Source organism: Carassius carassius, chromosome 32 (assembly GCF_963082965.1).
Source record: "Carassius carassius chromosome 32, fCarCar2.1, whole genome shotgun sequence".
Classification (NCBI taxonomy): domain Eukaryota; kingdom Metazoa; phylum Chordata; class Actinopteri; order Cypriniformes; family Cyprinidae; genus Carassius; species Carassius carassius.
In genome coordinates this window covers 12,620,799-12,639,718 of record NC_081786.1, presented here as the reverse complement: position 1 = coordinate 12,639,718, position 18,920 = coordinate 12,620,799, and the positions used below count along the sequence as shown (strand labels likewise).

General features: G+C 38.4%; 2 protein-coding genes across 5 annotated transcripts in view; both read right to left on the bottom strand.

Moving 5' to 3' along the window:
* The window catches only part of clic4 (chloride intracellular channel 4), a 23,034-nt gene extending 18,631 nt beyond the window's left edge, over nucleotides 1-4,403 (bottom strand). Inside the window, exon 1 of the mRNA XM_059520383.1 lies at nucleotides 4,029-4,403. Within this exon, the coding sequence (XP_059376366.1) occupies nucleotides 4,029-4,097 (69 nt within the window). The 5' untranslated portion in view covers nucleotides 4,098-4,403. The remainder of the gene's footprint in view (nucleotides 1-4,028) is intronic.
* A 2,108-nt stretch (nucleotides 4,404-6,511) lies between these two features.
* On the bottom strand, nucleotides 6,512-16,712 carry LOC132112731 (serine/arginine repetitive matrix protein 1-like). 4 transcript variants are annotated; one of them, XM_059520369.1, is made up of 18 exons: nucleotides 16,609-16,711; nucleotides 16,023-16,112; nucleotides 15,701-15,823; nucleotides 13,075-13,245; nucleotides 12,815-12,909; nucleotides 12,319-12,507; nucleotides 11,905-12,096; nucleotides 11,685-11,801; nucleotides 10,992-11,167; nucleotides 10,715-10,795; nucleotides 10,354-10,440; nucleotides 10,047-10,188; nucleotides 9,353-9,445; nucleotides 8,700-9,271; nucleotides 8,279-8,639; nucleotides 7,997-8,180; nucleotides 7,686-7,862; nucleotides 6,512-7,249 (listed from the first exon to the last, which is right to left on the bottom strand). In XM_059520369.1, the coding sequence occupies exons 1-18, from the start codon at nucleotides 16,627-16,629 to the stop codon at nucleotides 7,139-7,141; spliced, it is 2,982 nt and encodes a 993-aa protein (XP_059376352.1). In that variant the 5' UTR covers nucleotides 16,630-16,711; the 3' UTR covers nucleotides 6,512-7,138. The 4 variants fall into 4 exon arrangements, with proteins under 4 accessions (XP_059376352.1, XP_059376354.1, XP_059376351.1 ...); XM_059520371.1 differs by having other exon boundaries at nucleotides 6,512-7,242; nucleotides 8,279-9,271; nucleotides 16,609-16,712; XM_059520368.1 differs by having other exon boundaries at nucleotides 8,279-9,271.
* Between the last annotated feature and the right edge of the window lie 2,208 nt (nucleotides 16,713-18,920).

Genomic DNA, 18,920 nt, shown 5'->3' with positions numbered 1-18,920 from the left:
CTCCACATGAATACCAAAAAAATTAAACTACATTTTTTTTTTTTTTTAAAAGGTCAACATTTCCTTTTTTACTGTCAAAGGAGCAAACAGTTCCTTCAAAAAATACATGCAAAGTTAACAAATACGACCAAACTTTGGCCTTGAATTCATAAGCAGCAATTAAACTATAACTCTGCAGAGAACAATTGCTAACATCAGCTAAAACACAGACAAAACACTGAAGTCATCTGACTCTGCATGCAGCATAAACAATAATTAATCTAAAGAACCAATCAAAGCAGAGCAAGGGTTATTGTGGTTGCATCATCAGCACCTGGACGGTGTAAAGCACCTGAGTGCCAGTGTCCTTCTGTTGAGTAAACATTACCACGGTCACATGGTGATCTGGCTCCCTTTACAGAGCTAGTTTTGACCCTGTATGCACATGTAGGTAGAGGATTGGGTAGATTATTAATGATCTATGTATTTTAAAGAAAATGTAAATGACACTTGTCAATGCAAAACTGAGCAATAGTTATAACAATATTTGCTTTTGTAAGCCCTTTTAAATTAGGGATGCACATAATAAAATTCAAGAATAAAGATAAGAGAACAACACATTTTGTTAATTATTTTAATTATGGCAGATAAACCAAAAACTGTAATTTTTTTTAAAAGAACTTTTAAAAACATATTTCTTTTACTCTATTTTAAATCTACACGCACAATTAAAGGAGTAGTTCACTTCCTTTTTGAGGAAAACATGCCAGGATTTTTCTTAATATAGTGGACTTCAATGGTGGTTGAAGGTCCAAATTGCAGTTTCAATGCAGCTTCAAAAGGCTTTTTTTTTGCTAGCTTCAAATCTAGTCATTTTCTAAAATGTAATATTTAAATATATATGGGATATTCTATATGGGATTGTGTAGAGTCCTTTAAAGCTGTTGGCTACCATTGAAGTCTTTTATATGGAGAAAAGTCCTGGAATGTTTTCTAAAAATATCTAGAATTTACCACACTTCTAGATGTGGTAGCGTTTCCGTAAAAAATAAAAATAAGCCTAACATCCAATAATCATAAGAACTGCAAATCTTTGCTCTCTCCAAGGCTTCATTACTGCTGCATCATACTCTAGAGAAGTCACATTAATTTAAGAGACGCTGATCCCATTAAAGCTCTGAGGTTGATCTCTAAATCTCAAATCCATTAGAGCACACTGAGGATAGATAGCCAACTAAGAGCAAAACAAAACCTTCTAAACCAGCAAGCACTGATCAGATTCAGCAGCACAAGAAGTGTGTTCGAACCCTTTTTGAAATGTACTGTACATCAGCACACGCTGCAGTGTGCTTTACTGCGATTAAAGCAAAAATCTGGGCGTCCACGTGGTGAAGATGACCAGCAGGTGCGGCTGTACAGAGGGAGGGAGGGAGGAAGGGAGACGACTGCATTATCAGCCGCCAGCAGAAGCAAGGTTTGCCTGGTTTCTATGGCAACAAAGGGGCTGGTCCTGCTGTGATGTTGTGCAGAAAGAAAAGGTGGAACAAAGATGCATTACATACATGCTGTTAATTATGAATGAGAGGGACATAAAACGACAGAAAGGAAGAGAGCGATGTCAACATTATCTTTCTGCTGCAGCATGTGTGCACTTTCAAACAAATAAAATGAAACTCTCTTTGCCCAGGTGCAATAGAAACAAAACACAGACAGTGTAAGTGTCACTGCAGCACATCAGCAGACTCTGAATAAGAGTGACCGGAGGTCTCTCTTCATGCCGTTCCATATCAAAGCCACAAAAGCAGGAGAACGGTTTCAATGCTCATGCACTAATTTTCGATGATGATTCTCGATGTAATGATCAGGCAACACTGCTGTGTGGTCAAGCTGAATCTAAAAATATGACAGCAGCAATAAAAGACAATCCTTTCTAGACTTTCCCATTCATAAAAACAGCATCACATGAGATCAGGATCACGGCGGACTACAGCATGTTACCACAAAAATATCAAGCACTTCATACAGTGTGGCATCATAGCAAGACACTGCAAAATACTCTTAAAAATGGCAACAGGATGGAGACTTTATTGTAAAAACACTATGAAATGCAAATTAGAGTTTTGTGCAATTGTTTGCATTAGCTAGAAGCCATCTAAATGTTAATGTACTTATGAACATTGACAAAATGTACTCAAATGCTCTTTTAAGTGAGAATAACCTTATATATTATATTTGTTATAAATATTTCTAAAAATATTTAAAATATTTAAATTTAAAATGCTTTATTTTTAAATGTTTGTATGTGTATGTGTGTGTATTCACACACACACACACACACACGTACAAACATTTAAAAATAAAGCATTTTAAATTCAAAGAATATATTTTGCTGCTTATAAAAAAAACGCTATATGCACTAAAAAATTATTATATTTATAAACGTCAATATAATAAAAGAAATTATAAATATTTTTTAAAGAAAATTTTCAATATGTCCTACCCAAAGCTCATATACAGTACAGTAAAAACAAATGCAATACAGTAAAGAGAACTGCACTTTTCAGATTTACTAGGTTTTTTTTTAAAATCAATCAGTCAATCGGTTAGAAACCGAAGCCCATACTTAAAATATCAGTCTCTTCTAGTATTTTCTAGGGTCACTTAACAACTTCCAAAAAGAGCGGACCTATAGATGTGCCTTGTAACGTGACAAACTGCTGTTATGTTCTTTGAATTATTAATTATGGTCAATCTAATACAGCAGGGGCATCCTTTAATTAAAGCCTTGGGAATCATATACACCTGGTCAGCGTTTTCATGTCTGAGATCCAAAGTCCTCTGAGCTTTAATGCACCAGTAGTTTAGTAACTATGCAGGTCGGAGAGGAGAGCTTGTTACGCACTTCTAAACAGATCTCGCAGTCTCTAAACATCCACTGCTGGCAGCCCCCTCCTCTTTCAGGAACTCCCTCCCCTCCTCCACTTCTCTTCTCACCCTCCTATCAGTCTTTCAGGAGTTTTCCCGCTCTGCCGGGTAGAAGGCCTTTAGAGGGAGAGAAAAAGAAGAGAAAAGGAAAGAAAGAGGACAGCAGGGTTCCAGAAGTGGAGAGGAATTTGAATAATTCCAGTTTGATTACTCAAAGATCCAAGGGAGGACCGGATTCCTTCGCTTCAGTTTATATTGGATATGACCAAGAGTTTAGTCTTAAGCAGCAAAGCAACAATAAATAGATCCTGACACCATCTCTGGTTACAATAAACACAGACTGATTCCTGTGTGGAGTTAAAATATGAAACTCTGTTATGAAGGCAAAACAATCCTGTAGTAGATACAGAAACAAAATGCGGTTTCATCCATTCAAAGGGTATTAAATACAACGTCCTTTCCTAACAGATAAAACTCTGGCAGAGCACATTTGAGCTCTTTCGGCTCCAGTGTTACTCTGTATCCTGGACCGGACGGATTTCCTGCGGTCGGGATTGGGAACTGCAGATGTACATTGTTGTCGGTTTTCCATGCAAACCCGCATGCTTTGTGCATTTGGCTGAGGGAGCAAACTCTTATCCCTTTATTTCGGTTATATATAATCATAAAAATCTAAAAGGAGCAGCACATAGACAGATATTGAGAAAAAGCCTCCACCCATTTGACATTCACATGGTCACAGTGTCATCATCGTTCACTCTTACTGTTAAACACAACGGATGAATCAATTCTCTGACATTGTTTTAGACATATTAAGGTGGTCGCTTTAACTGTTAATTGTTTACTTATCAAGAGAAAACAGAATTGTGATTCAAATTACAACAGAAGCCTGTAACGTTAGTGTGAACGTTTAGGACTGACAGAATCGGTCTCCATTCAATTCCATCACATCTTTTTAACATATATTGAAAGCAAGGTGACCGTGTTTTGTTCTCTCTAAAATAGTTTGCATTAACCAAAAAACATTATTCGTAGAGGTTTTTATGAATATATGATGACAATTTTAATTTTTGGGTCTCTTTAATCTTTACTTCAACGATTGGAGTTTTTAGTCTGGCTCTTACCTTCACAAAAAGCTCGATGACGGGTTCGTTATCCCCCTTTACACCGTTCTGAGGTACCGAGAGAGACATCCCCAACTTTTGTCTTTAGACTCGTTCGCAAACAACAAACCTCGATTTCTTCACCTTGGCACAAAAAGTTTTCCTTTCACGCCTCCCTCTTTCTCGAACCGAGTTTCTCGAGCACGAATACCACTCTGCGGTTTTTCCAAGGGCAACCGAAAAACAGAGAGTCCGTTAAAATAAAACAAAAAATGCCACTTTTTTCCACGAGGTCCCGCTGCCTAGAAACACATCACTGAAAAACCTCTATGTCTCCTCCGACAGAAATGGGGAAAAGCAACTGGAGTATTTAAGGCGGTGATGTCATGCGCAGAGTGAACGAAACGGGCGCACGCAGAATCAGTAACGTTATAGAGCACATGACGCGTGCACTAGAGAGCTGGCGCTTCCTTAAGTGTTTTATAATACTGCTAATTTGGATAGTAAAGTTATTTGACTTGTATTATAAGGACAGTATAAGTCATGTTTTACTGCTAGTGAAAAAGCGCTTTACAACAAAAAGTTAATAAGTTTCAGTAAGATAGTTTAGCCATATATATATATTTAGGGATACCCCTAAAGAAATGTATACATAAATATATTTAACCTAATAATTTCGTTAAAATTATAGAATATTTATGCGGGAAACTGGTTGGCGTGGATTTATTTAATGTTTTGATTCAAATGATTCGAATCTTGTGTTCACTGGTCCATTAGACTCCTTTTCTGTAAGTTACCATTATACCAGTAGGTGGCGATAATTGACGATTAATTTAAAAAAAGTATCCTTATTGATACCTTAGTTAAGTCTAATAACAAAGCAGATCTCCCACTCCAGCGTTTTGTCTATTTGTGATAACCTGTCAGATTTTGCTACTTCCAACCAAAAAAATAGCTAGTACAACTCAACAACAAAAAATTATACCTGTCAAATTATGATTTATTAATATCTATACCCACCCTTTACAGTAATGCAAATGCAGTAACTACTGTTTTTCAGCATGAGAAAAATGACGCAATATTGATGTGCCCAGGTAAGATAAATTGTCAGGACAGTGGCATGTCAGTTGCACATGGCGTTGCCTTTTAATAAGTAATTGGCAAAAGCATAGCATGCATTCAATTCTAAATAGAACAAAAGAAACAACAAAATGCTTCAGATCATAACAGAACATGCAGCGTAAATATAGAAACTAGAACAAGTTCTGGTTTTGACTTGTGATTATCTGATAAACCCAAAAATGTGGTTGTTAAAATAGCAGTTTTAAATAATTGTTTTTTTTAAACCAAAAAAAAAGGTTAATCGAACATAAATTGCGAAGGTAATTTGGTTAGCCATGTTTGTAGCCTCGAATGGCTTCGTAGTTCCTTGAAGAAACCCCAAAATTAAACAAAGCAAAAACAAAACAAGAGCAAGTATTTCTGTTTAGGTCTTTGTTATGAACAATGATCTTCCAGCACACTGCACAAAGAAACACAGATGATCCAGAAACAAAGCTCTCCATCACTTAATCTGACCTCTAGGGACAACCATAAAGACAGACTTCATGTTTATCTCTTAAACGCCTATGTATTCTCACAGCTGCCTGTGGCCAGTTAGGAAGCAGGTGGCATTATAAAATAACAACCAGGGCATAAACATTGTTGCCTTGGGCTGTTTTTTTGCAGATCAGTCCTTGTTAACTGCACTACACAATAAGAACTCACTGAGCTTTCATTTGTTGCTACTGAAGATTTGTCACTAAGTGTTGCCAAGGTGACGACACAAGATAACATGTACAGCAGTTGATTATCATGTCATCACCAGACCTGGAACACCACAGGCTTTCCGAAGAACCTTCTAGACCACATTGGATTAGAAAACATATGTAAAACAGCCTTGTATGCATCTCAAATGGGAAGTCATGGCCTAATGGTTAGCGAGTCGGACTCACAATCAAAGGATTGTGAGTTTGAGTCTCGGGCCGGCAGGAATTGTGGGTGGGGAGAGTGCATGTACAGTTCTCTCTCCACCTTCAATACCACGACTTAGGTGCCCTTGAGCAAGGCACCGAACCCCAAACTGCTCCCCAGGCACCGCAGCATAAATGGCTGCCCACTGCTCCGGGTGTGTGTTCACAGTGTGTGTGTGTTCACTGCTCTGTGTGTGTGCACTTCGGATGGGTTAAATGCAGAGCAAGAATTCTGAGTATGGGTCACCATACTTGGCTGAACGTCACGTCACTGTCACTTTCACAAATGCAATGTACGTAATGCTCTCATACTGGCTTGGTTTCTCATTTAGCCACTTTTGGGAATCAACAAATTACGGATGTAAACATGCCATTTTTATGCAATTTAAAGAAAAAGATTTGAGACAAAAATAGATTTTTTTTTTTTCATTTTAATGTGACCGTTCAAAGCCTGAAATTACTGCAGGCTTCAACCATTTCAAACAACTTAGGTTACAAAAAATATAAAGCAAAAAAATAAAGGATGAAAACAGACTTCACTGATTTGTTCTCAAGTGTACAGTAGAGCTCAAGCACTGCCACAATGCTCAGTTAAACAGAGAGAGCAGCCTGCTGGATCCGCTCTCTGGGTGTTTTGGTTTATTGATCATGCACACAAGAGGACAAACACGCAGGGGTCTGCTGTCCACACAAACAAAACTCTCATAAAAAGTCCTGCTGAAGTAAAGAGAATTCATAGGCTAACTTGTACATTATTAACTCAAAACTGCAAATAAGCTTTTCAATTTGTTTTATCATGACCATAAAAGCTACACAGGAATTATGGGGGAAAGGGAGAATCGGGGAATAAAAAAGGGGTTTGTTTTTCGGATAAAGTTGTCAACAGTATTTAAGGGTGGAAAGGAGGGCAGAATCTGATGAAGAAATTTCAGTTGCTCAATCATTTCCACATCTAAAAAAACTCCTCAGCAATTAACATGCCAAAAAAAAATCCAAACTAACAAAAGTCTAGGGTGAATTTGGACAATTTGTACATTCTAAAGCTGAACCAACATCAAACATTTAAAATGCAGAGAGTGGAAGAAAAAGTGGGAGATGTGGGGTGTGATGGATATTTCCTCAGGACTGAGATGATGGGGACATCTGGGCCTTCCTCATTGAGCGGAGAGCTTTCTCACGTAGTTGCTTCTCCAGATCATCCAAACTGTCTTCTACTTCACTCTCTGATTCCTTCAAGAAAGGTAGCATTAATTATGTCTGACTCATGGATAATACTGTTTCACAACAGAGACACCATGTAAAATCTTCTTTCTGAGAGAAGTTCTTGATACATTTGACTAGAACTTTAACAAATCCATTTAAACTACCATTCAGAGTTTTAGGGTAAGCAAAGTAAAAATAATATGGCTTTATTCAGCAGGGATGCATTAAAGGTTTCAAAAGATTTCTGTAGCATTTCGCAACCATTTCAAATAAATGCTGTCCTTCCTAACTTTCTGCAAAGAACTGAAAAAATGATCAGTTTCTAAACGCATAAAAAAACCTCAAAATATATGAACGGTAGTATATTAAAAAATATGGCAAATGCAGAGATACATTAATATTACTGGAGAAACCAGCCTATTTTATACTGACTGTTCATACAGCTTTAAAAGTGTAACTTCACCTTTTTCTGATCAGAATCTGGCTCTGCTTCCTGTCCGTGTCCTCCTGTCGCCCCTCCACTCTTTTCTTCTCCACTCTTCTCCTTTTTCTGTTTCTTATGCTTCTTGTGTTTCTTCTCTTTCTTGTGTTTCTTTTCTTTCTTCTTTTTCTTCTTCTTACTACCTTCAGCATCAGAGTTCTAGAAAACCATCAAAGAAATAATTTTGACTTCAAGTAAAACCATACCATGTAAAAAACAGCAACATCATAAGTATCAGTGATTTTAATACGTTTTTTAAAAAAAGTGAGACTTTTTGGGCAGGTGTGACATACCTTGTTAGGTGATGGGCTCGGGGAAACGCTGCTGTTCTTTTTGGCAGGTGGAGGTGGAGAACGGCTAGCAGAGCGAGAAGGTGAGACAGAAGCAGGCCGCTTGTGAGCCGTTGGAGCAGGAGGAGGAGAAGCAGATGGAGAACGTGAAACCTGCCTCCTTACTGGCTGGGGGCTCTGAGAACCTCTACAAAATGACAGGAATACACAGTCATTCAGAGATCATCACATCTGATAGATAAAGATAGAAGTGGAACTATAAAATAAAATAAATAAAAAACATACCTCTGAGATTTGCGTGGCTCTGGCGTGCGGGAAACCCTGCGAATGGGTCTGGTACTATGAGACGGGGACGTCTGACGTCTTTGTCTCTGTGGGGATGAACCAGAGGGGCCGTATCGGGGCAGAGGACTGGAAGACACTCGAGTGCTGTGAGGAGAAGAACGAGCATCTCTGCCTCGGGCTGCAGGGGGACTTCTACGGTGGCGGGGTGGGGGTGAAGCAGAAGAGGGCGGAGTACGTCTTTTTCCTGGACTACTGCCACGACTCCGTTTCGGGGATCGAGAGGGGCGACGTTTGGCCACAGGAGAGGGTGACCCTCTACGCTTGGCCACGGGTGAGGGAGATGCTCTGCTTTTGGACACAGGTGAAGGAGACCCTCTATGCTTAGCAATGGGTGAGGGAGACGCTCTGCGTTTGGACACAGATGAAGGAGACCCTCTACGCTTGGACACTGGTGAAGGAGATCCTCTACGCTTGGACACTGGTGAAGGAGATCCTCTGCGTTTGGACACTGGTGAAGGAGATCCTCTGCGTTTGGACACTGATGGAGACCCTCTACGCTTGGACACTGGTGAAGGAGATCCTCTGCGTTTGGACACTGGTGAAGGAGACCCTCTACGCTTGGACACTGGTGAAGGAGATCCTCTACGCTTGGACACTGGTGAAGGAGATCCTCTGCGTTTGGACACTGGTGAAGGAGATCCTCTGCGTTTGGACACTGGTGAAGGAGATCCTCTGCGTTTGGACACTGGTGAAGGAGATCCTCTGCGTTTGGAAACCGGGGAAGGAGAACCTCTACGTTTTGAAATGGGGGAAGGAGAACCTCTACGTTTTGAAATGGGGGAAGGAGACCCTCTACGCTTGGACAAAGGGGAGGGAGACCTTCTGCGCTTGGGTGGAGACCCTGATGAGGGTCTCTTTTGAGCTGGGAGAGGGGAGGGACTGTATCGGCGTTGGATAGGGGGAGTGAAGCGGCGATGAGGTGGAGATGGAGATCTGAGACAGGAAGGAGAGGAGAAATGAGTCAGTCAAAGAGTCTTCACAACCCAAAACCACAGAAACTTAGTTGGACTTTACCTGCGTCTTGGGGGAGGAGAGGGTGACCTACGGCGGCGAACAGGAGAAGGTGAACGATGTCTGCGGCCAGCAGGTGATGGAGAGCGTCTCTTTCTGGAAGACAGAAAGGGAGTCTAAACTCAGTGTTCCACAGTAATAATGAATCTAAGAGTGAACAACAGGGCTGAGCATGGATTCTGATTCACAATGTCAAATTTGATTCAATTTAATTCATTCAGATTTTGGTTCATATGTCTTATAATTCAACCAATTTACTCACCTACGTATCAATCCAAACCCATAAAACTTTCCTTTATTTTCAAAACACAAAATGTGTTTAACAAAACCTAAGCAAACCAGATAGGTCTGTTCATGTGTGACAAGCAAATCATGGATTACTTTTACAATCTCCATTTGGGGTGAATAGACTTAATTGAGGGACAGAAATCAGGTTTTACTAAAAATATAAAAAAATCTTTTTTGAGTTTTACAAGTGAGTATCAACAGAATTTATGTATCTTTAAATGGACTGGTTCGCTAGAAAAAACTATGGCACTAAGCAAGCTTCTAACTAAGTAACTAAAATCAACTCATCTGAAAAATGTATTTATTATACTAAAGTGAATAAAGTATCTGAGTAGTGACCTTATAAGGTTAACCTCCTTATATTTTCAAATGAAAATGTAAAGTACATGCAAATATTGTTGATTTTCACCTTGGGGATGCATCTCTGTGCCTTCTCCGTGGTGATGCAGGTGAATGGCTACGCCGCCTTCTGAATTCTCCATTCCTGGTACCTGCCCCCCTATTCTGCCTCCTCGGACCTTCGTCTTCAGAAGAAGAGGATGAACCCGAGTCTGTAAGCAAACCAACATGGTTATCAGTAATAAATCGAACATATACTAGCATAAATCTCCCACAACCAACATGATTAATTATTGCAAGCACAGGTGTGAGAGGAAGAGAAGGGAGGTGAGGACAAACGAGTGTGATGGAGCATAAAAAAAAAAAAAAGTGGTAACCTGAAGAGGACTGCTGATTCTGTCTGCGATACTGACGTCGCTGCTGGACAGAATCTGCTGTTGACTCTTTCCCCACCTTCTCCTCCTCTGTAACGCAAAGCAGTGGAGTCCTTCAGTGCCCAAGAAACAGCCATGTGCCCAACATCACACACCCATGATGTGCAAAAACAGTGACACACACACACAAATCCATAACATGCATCCTCCCCTCATCTTTGTAATAAACAGAAGAGTCTCATGAAACATGAGCTGCAGAATCAGTAACATCAGTTCATCATGTTATTTCAACACAATCTGCAAGTCTTTTCACATAAACCTTTCTGACATGCACAAAAATCCATCTTGAAGAACCAAATCTCACCGGAGTCTGATGCATCAGACTGCCTTGGTTTAGGGGAAGGAGAGCGTGAGTCATTTCTTCCACCAGGCCTGAGCTTCACAGCTGAAATTTTTAGATGCATTATAGTCAGAATCATTTAATGGCTTTTGGCTTAATATCCTAAAAGCAACACAGCATTGATGAGGAACCATTTCAGACAATCACAAAGAATCAGCTATAATCTGAAGTACATTTACTTTAAAATCACATTTAAGCCACTTTAAAATGAAGATAACAAAACTGAGTTTAAGGATGTAACCTGAAGAGCTGGTGTCTGCTCTTGAAGGACTAGGACCTCGTATTCTGGAAGGGCTGGAGGGGTCAGAGCGACGTGGAAGTTTTCTGGGCGGGGTAGCTGACCCACGTTTCCCTGCTCTCTTATGGGGTGACCGAGAAGAGGAACTACCAGAAGAGGACCGGGAGCGAGAGCGCCGCCTGGTGGAAGAACAAGTTCAGATAAACACCAAAGTTGAACTAACTTTTAAAAGTTCATGTCAACACAATGTATCTAGTAATAAAGTGGAGTAAAAAGGCATGAGAACATTTACAAAACTCAGTGTGGCTTAACAACACCGTTCAAAATTTTAATATTTTTGGAAGACTTATGCTCACCCAATGTGGATTTATTTGATCAAAAATGTAAGAAACAATTACAATTTTAAAATTAAAGTTTTAATTTATATATTTTGAAATGTTATTTATTCCTGTGATGGAAAATCTTAATTTTCAGCATCCATTACTCCAATATTCAGTGTCATATGCTGTGCTGCTTAATATTTTTGCAGAAAACTGTGATAATTTTTTCAAGATTCTTTGTTTAATAGTTTAGAACAGCATTTATTTAAAAAAATAATTTTGTAACACTATAGTAAGTCTTAATTGTCAATTTAATGCATCCTAGGTGATTAAAAGTATTTATTTCTATTTATAAAGAAAAAGAAAAAAGACTGACCTGTTGACAGGTGAACGGCTATGTCTATGCCTAGAGGGGGGTCTCCGTCTAGGAGGGCTCCTACGTCTTGGAGAGATTCGCCTCCTGGGACTAGTTCTGCGACGCGGTGAGAATGACCTTGAGGCAAAGACATTAGCTTAAACCCTCGTTCAATCACAATAGCAGGCAAACAAAAGGACCTAGGAAATCATATGGCTTCACCATTAGAGACAAGACTTACCTTGAGCGGGATCGAGGTCGTCTACGGGAGCGAGGTGAACGAGAGCGTTGACGTGGGCGATCTCTACGTCCATCCTTCTCTCTGTCCCTGTCTCTGGGTTTGGGCCTGTCTTCCGATTTGGATGTTTTTTCTGGAGATGACTCTTTCACAGCCTCAGACACTGAGTCCGGCTTCATGTCACCCACAAGATCACTGAAGATCACAGGTAGAACGGGAAAAAAAAAAGTCAGTCTAAAAATTCATCCTGCAGAAAGGCAATTTTATGCACCATTTAGTAAAATAAAGTCACTCAAAATGGAACTTGCATAAATGAACATTTTAGATTCATATGCAAAGTCCTTGTTTGTTAAAGGCAGCTTGAACGACAAATATATATAAGGTGGCCTTAATGCAATCTCAGGTCTCCACAGTTACCTAGTAGAGGAAGCCTCCTGAACAAGCGGCTCTGGTTTGGAGCTCTCTGATTGGTCCGGTTCTTGCTTTGGTTCTTCTTTATGGTTGGGCGGACTGGAAGGTGGTGAGGCAGCCGGGCTCGGTTTTCGGCGAGGAGATCGAGAGGGACTGGACTTACGGTCACGCTTCACAGGTGAGCGGGACTTCCTCCTGGGAGCATAAGTGAAATGAAAAAAAAAAAAAAAAAAAAAACAGCAGTTAAGCACAAGACCAGTTTACAATATTATCCATTATTTACACTGACGATTAAAGTCATTGTAAAAACGAAAATGAAAAATTTTGTTGTTATTTTGCAATGTTTTAATTCATGCGTTCTCGTAATCTTTAATAAATACTTGTAACACGTTGCAGCAATTAGCAAACGATTGGATTGTTGTCAATTCCAGATGGACAAAATCAAGTCCCAACCTATATGTTTTTTTCATAGACTTATAGTAAAAGGAAATCCAAAACCAACCTTTTAGGGCTTTTTGACTGAGCTCTTTCTTTGCTCTCCTTCTCTCTTTTATCTTCATCTATTTTTTTCAGAGAGGCAAGTTTCTCCTGTTCAATCTGAACATTAGAGAAGAAAAACTGTTAAACACTCTACTGAATGTAAACTGTTAAACACTCAACTATGAATTTATAAACATGTTGTACACATACAATCATATAAACTTAAGGACAGTCCAACCAATAAAACTGTGATGATGCGAGTTTGCAACTTCTCTACATCACCTGTCTCTGTTTGATCTCCTCTTTCTTCTGCTCCAGGAAGGCAGACGGGATACCAGCAATGTTCTCCTGGGCACTTAGTAACAGCGGCCAGAGGTCCTTCATGAACTCCCGAGCATTTTTCCCATTCAGAAACCCGGTCAAATTAATCTGCATCATCTTCCCATCAGGATTCTGCAACACAAACATCAGGGAGGAAGAGAGAGGGGAGGAAACCATGCAGTTAATACTCACACAGAACCAGAGTGTGATCTCTGAAAGTCTACCTATACCTTCCCTTCCTGAACACAAGTAAACTGCTGCTTTTCAACAAGAGCCCAGTCCCTGTGGGCCTCAAAAATGTCTCTAAAACCAACAGCCACAGCTGAATGTAATTTTTCCTAATAAACCAATTGTATAAAAGCAACGAAAAACACTACTAAAATGAATAAACTGCCTTTGAGCATGCATTACAAGTTTACATGTTATCATCTGAACTGAGATGTACCCTCCCAGTTCACATCCCCTCAAGGAGCAATAAGACCCTTCCAAATCACTAGGGCTGTCTCTTCCTGTGCAATATCAAACTCCTGAGAGATAGAAACATTACAGTCCACAAACAGAGTGCATCAAAACCCCACAAAGCAAGCACAGTCCAGTTGTCTTCAGTGTGAGTGGCGCAGGCTCTGTGGGCTGGATGGGGCAGAGAAAGGCGCTCCATTGGCTGGCCTCCGCCTCACTACTGCATCACACTCAATCACCTTGAGTTTAATGCTATATCATTTATCTAAATTGCAAGAGACGAACAAGCAATAATGAGTACACAAGGCATAGAAAACGCTTTATTTACAACAAATGAAGAGGAAAATAAACCTATGAGATCCATGTGCTAAGACAGGTTTGCTGAATCATGCTCCTGAAGATGTACATCACAGCAGTGTTTTGACATAAGAATAGAGCTGGACCTAAATGTTGCAGTAAAGTAGATCTCCAAGAGCAGGACTGAGCACCTGGTGAACTAAAATGAGTAAAATGAATGTTTCTGGTTCAATACAGGTAAAGCTCCAATGGCAGCATCTGTGGAATAACTGAAGTATTTTTAACGCCAAGTACCCAAAATTATGATTCGCTATTCAATATTTGCATTCATATGGACCCATTTAGACTGTGATTATAAAAGAGAAGCATTTTTTTTATTTATTTACTTTTCACCGTTAATACTACTAAAAAAAATTACAAATTGAACAAGTATATTTTATTTCTAACAGGTATGAAATAAAATTAAACAGAAGAGGAACATTTTTAATTTCTTTCAAATTTATTTCTATAGCAATTTTCACAAATTTTAAGTATATTTTTGTAAACCCTAGATCAGTGGTTCTCAACCATTTGGACTCACTGTCACTAAGATATTTCCTCTGGTATTTCTGTTGAAATAATGACAATGCTGCTTGTTTTCATACTTTGGAGTGCTTACATATTAAATTAATTAAACATTTTATTTTGTGCTTCTATAAGAAAATTTGGCAAGACAGATTTTGATCATTTTTAAAAAGACAAATAATTTTAAGCCACCCTGAAATTATTCTATGAGGAAATCATTCTCTATTATTTCACAAATGCTGTTGATCAAACTTATCCTGTACTGATCCTGAAGCATTCCTTTAAGATACTGTATGGCTATGCCATTAGAAAAACTGAAAGCACCTCTTTAGATCTGAAAATAAGGAAAAACCTTTATGTATCATTAATAGGAGCAAATACCTCTCTGGAATCCAATCGAAAGCTTCCTGAAAATCAAATCTTTAGAGACTAAAACATTGACTTATAAACAGAGCTTATCTAAACTAAAGAAAACGCAAAATTTAAAATGTCTCGTTTTTTGTTTCATATTACGCAAATACACAAGAAACCAATGTATTTTTTTTTATAACTGATAGTGGAGCTATTCCCAGAGACTGAGAATAACACGTATTGACTAATACATTTTATTTGAATAAAATAGGCATCTTACACCAATGCCATACTGCGCTATCATCTCACGAGCAATGTTATGTTTTTCGTTTTTATTCTTTAATGGTTGTATGTCATATTCAAAAATGGTAATCAGGCCTTTGTGTTTAAGATTTACTGCTAAACTTTGACTCTGAAACAGAAAGGCAAAAATGATAAAGCTGAAATGACTCTACCATTGGCACAATGTCAAACCCTGCTTTATAACTCACCTCAAAAAATAAAGCTCATCATCAAGGGAGAGTTGGATTCAGAGAGACTTTGGGCTCAGGTGAGATCTAATTAGGAGTTGGTGCTATACTTCAGATGCAAGGAATAAGATCCATATTGGTTCAGGCCTTTTAAATCATAAATCACATCAACATTAGAACATTGCTGTTCAAAAGGAACGTCGTCACAAATCAAATCTTCAGAGAGAGAGAATATAATTTTTACCCACTTTTCTGTCTTTTTAAAAGCGGACAGACACTTAAAGACTGATGTTAGATGTTTTCTGCTGTTTCATCTACGCATGGCAAATGTTTCAAACTGTCAGCAGTTATTCACTGAACTTCAAACCTTCTCCTCATCCTCCCAAAGAACAAAACGCATCTAATATATAACTGCAGCAAGTGGGAAGAGCAGAGCGGCCGTCTACCTTTTCCTCAAGCTGGTTGAAGACAAATTCGATGACGACATCATCCTCAAAGCCAAGGATCTCAGTCACTCGCTGGGTTATCCAGGGCTTCACGACTTCCAGGTTGACCTTGGTCATATCCACCTAACAACGAATCAGAAAACAATCTTGAAACAGGATTTTCCATATAGAACAGCATCCTTACATGGTTGAACTGACAATTTATAGTAAATCTAGGGAACCACAATATGCAATACGTTTATGGTACCAAGGTGTTATGAACACACTTGCAAAAAAAAAAAAAAAAAATAAATAAATAAACAGGCATTTCCATATTTTCTACCTTCTTCTCCAGACATTCTGCAAACTTGAGTTGCTTCAACAGCTTCTTATGTTTGTTGCTGAAGCGGTTATCCTGCTCCGCACTGGTGCCCTGAAATAAGAAGTCATGATTAAAACACAATATATGATAGAACTTCATATTTTCTGTATCTGAAGTGAATATGCAATTGGAGTATGAGACTGAAAATAAACCGAATTATTTCACAATTTGAGTATGATATTACACACGCACACACGCGATTACGCAGAAGAGGTCCGTCTGGGTTTTGGTTACAGTCTGTATTTTAATTTAACTAAGCTAACCAGACCACAGCTGACTGTATAAAGTTACAGTGGATTTTATCTGTAAGAATAATGGCGATAATATGAAGTTCAACGCGCTGGAATGCTTAAATCTGTTGTTCCTGTTTAATCTGTGGAGTATTTGCTGGCTCTCTCACGCAGCCGCCATTACAGCCACACTCCAATGAAGCACACCAAACACAGCCTTGAAATAACCAACTAATCATCCAGCTGACAAATAACACACGCAAAACAACATATTCAACATTTATAGCACGAGAGTTGTAAAAGAACGCTAGACTTACGCGGAAAAACCCCGCGTCCATTTCTTTCGTGTCAATATGGCACGATGTCCCACAGTCCACTGCGCCGGGGCAGCTTTTACCTCACTTCCGGTGCCTGTTCAAATATTTTTAACGCTACCTTGATCGCTTTATTTTTTTATTTTTTTATTTAGTGCCATAATGTTTTATAATATGGTGAATTTATCATGAAAATTAAATATCAAATTTTTTAAATTTTGTTTCATGTTATTTTTGTTAGTTTATTATTTGTGACTACTACTGCAGAGGTCACTAAAAAACAAAGACATTCATAAACTGTTTGCTGTATTAAAGCCATTTATTTGACATACACTGCAATGTCCCACCAGTTCTTAATGAGATTCGTTGATAACCTTTGAGGTTAAATAATAACTAAAAATGAAAGCAGATTCAACTTTTAACACAGAAATCAGAAGAAAAGTGAGTCATTCTATATAAAAAAAAAAGTGAAGTGACATTCAGCCAAGTATGGTGACCCATACTCAGAATTTGTGCTCTGCATTTAACCCATCCGAAATGCACACACACAGAGCAGTGAACACACACACACACTGTGAGCACACACCCGGAGCAGTGGGCAGCCATTTATGCTGCGGCGCCCGGGGAGCAGTTGGGGGTTCGATGCCTTGCTCAAGGGCACCTAAGTCGTGGTATTGAAGGTGGAGAGAGAACTGTACATGCACTCCCCCCACCCACAATTCCTGCCGGCCCGGGACTCGAACTCACAACCTTTCGATTGGGAGTCCGACTCTCTAACCATTAGGCCACGACTTCCCATATATATACAGTACAGACCAAAAGTTTGGAATTATTACTATTTTTAATGTTTTTGAAAGAAGTTTCTTCTGCTCATCAAGCCTGCATTTATTTGATCAAAAATACAGAAAAAAATGTAATATTGTGATATATTATTACAATTTAAAATAATTGTTTTTAAATTTATTATACTTTAAAATATTATTTATTTCTGTGATGCAAAGCTGAATTTTTAGGATCATTATCACATGATCCTTTAGAAATCATTCTAATATGATGATTCATTATCAAAGTTGGAAACAGTTCTGCTGCTTAATATTTTTTTCAGAACATGTGATACTTTTTTAGGATACTTTGATGAATAAAAAGTAAAAAAATAAAAAAAAGAAGCTATGTTTTTAAAATATAAATATTTTGTAATAACAATATACACTACTGGTCAGTAATTTGGGGTCAGTAATTTTTTTTCTTTCTTCTTTTTAAATAAAATCAATACTTTTATTCAGCAAGGATGTGTTAAATTGATAAAAAGTGATAGTAAAAAAATATATTATTAGAATATATATTATTAGAATTTTTTTATTTTGAATAAATGCAGTTCTTTTTAACATTTTATTCATCAAATATATTAGACAGCAGAACTGTTTCCAACACTCATAATAAATCAGAATATTAGAATGATTTCTAAATGATAATGTGATAGACTGGATGTTACATGTGACACTGAAGGCTGGAGTAATGATGCTGAAAATTCAGCTTTGCATCAAAGGAATAAATTATTTTTTTAAAGTATATTCAAATAGAAAACTATTATTTTAAGTTGTAATAATATTTCACAATATTACTGTTTTTTCTGTATTTTTGATCAAATAAATGCAGGCTTGATGAGCAGAACAAACTTCTTTCAAAAACATTAAAAATAGTAATGTTTCCAAACTTTTGGTCTGTACTATATATATTTTTTTCCTGCACCAGTAGCCTATACAGGGCAGACTTAGACTTTCAGACAGGCCAAGGCCAAAGAACAGCCCCTTTACTATTGCAAGGCTTCTTTGGGTGTTTTATCCAGTGGTTCTGTTCTTCTGAGTTAACAAAAAAAAAGTTAACTCTTAACAGTAAAAAACTCTTAACAGTATATTTTTTTACATCACCAATGCTGAGCGATTAAGTACTTAATTCACACCATCACACTATGCATTGTGAACCCAGAGCCCTTTGATAAATGACCCTAAATAAAAAAAAAGCAATACAGACAAAAGTGGGTTTAACAGAACCCAAAATTCAGGCAACTGTGATTTCCTCAGCGATAGCAGCTGGAAAAAAGGCAGTTTTTTGAGTCACACTAAAGGTAGTAGTGGTTTAAGGTATTTTCTGCCCATGGCTGTGTTCAAACTGATACACATTCCTCTTGTGCCCAATACATGGAGTGGTCTAGAGCACAGAGCGAGGTGTCTAGTGGCCCTTACTGTATCTGTACAAATGGAGCATCTGAGGGGTCAAAATTCAGCCCCTCCCAAGAAGAATGTTATGATTGGTTA

Excerpts from the sequence above, each read along its gene's own strand:
- LOC132112731 (XM_059520368.1), bottom strand. The coding sequence starts at position 16,629 with ATGGACGCGGGGTTTTTCCGC. Across the intron at positions 15,824-16,022 it reads CAGAATGTCTGGAGAAGAAG|GTGGATATGACCAAGGTCAA; the intron begins GTAGAAAATATG and ends ATTCGTTGTTAG. Across the intron at positions 13,246-15,700 it reads TCAACCAGCTTGAGGAAAAG|AATCCTGATGGGAAGATGAT; the intron begins GTAGACGGCCGC and ends TTTGTGTTGCAG.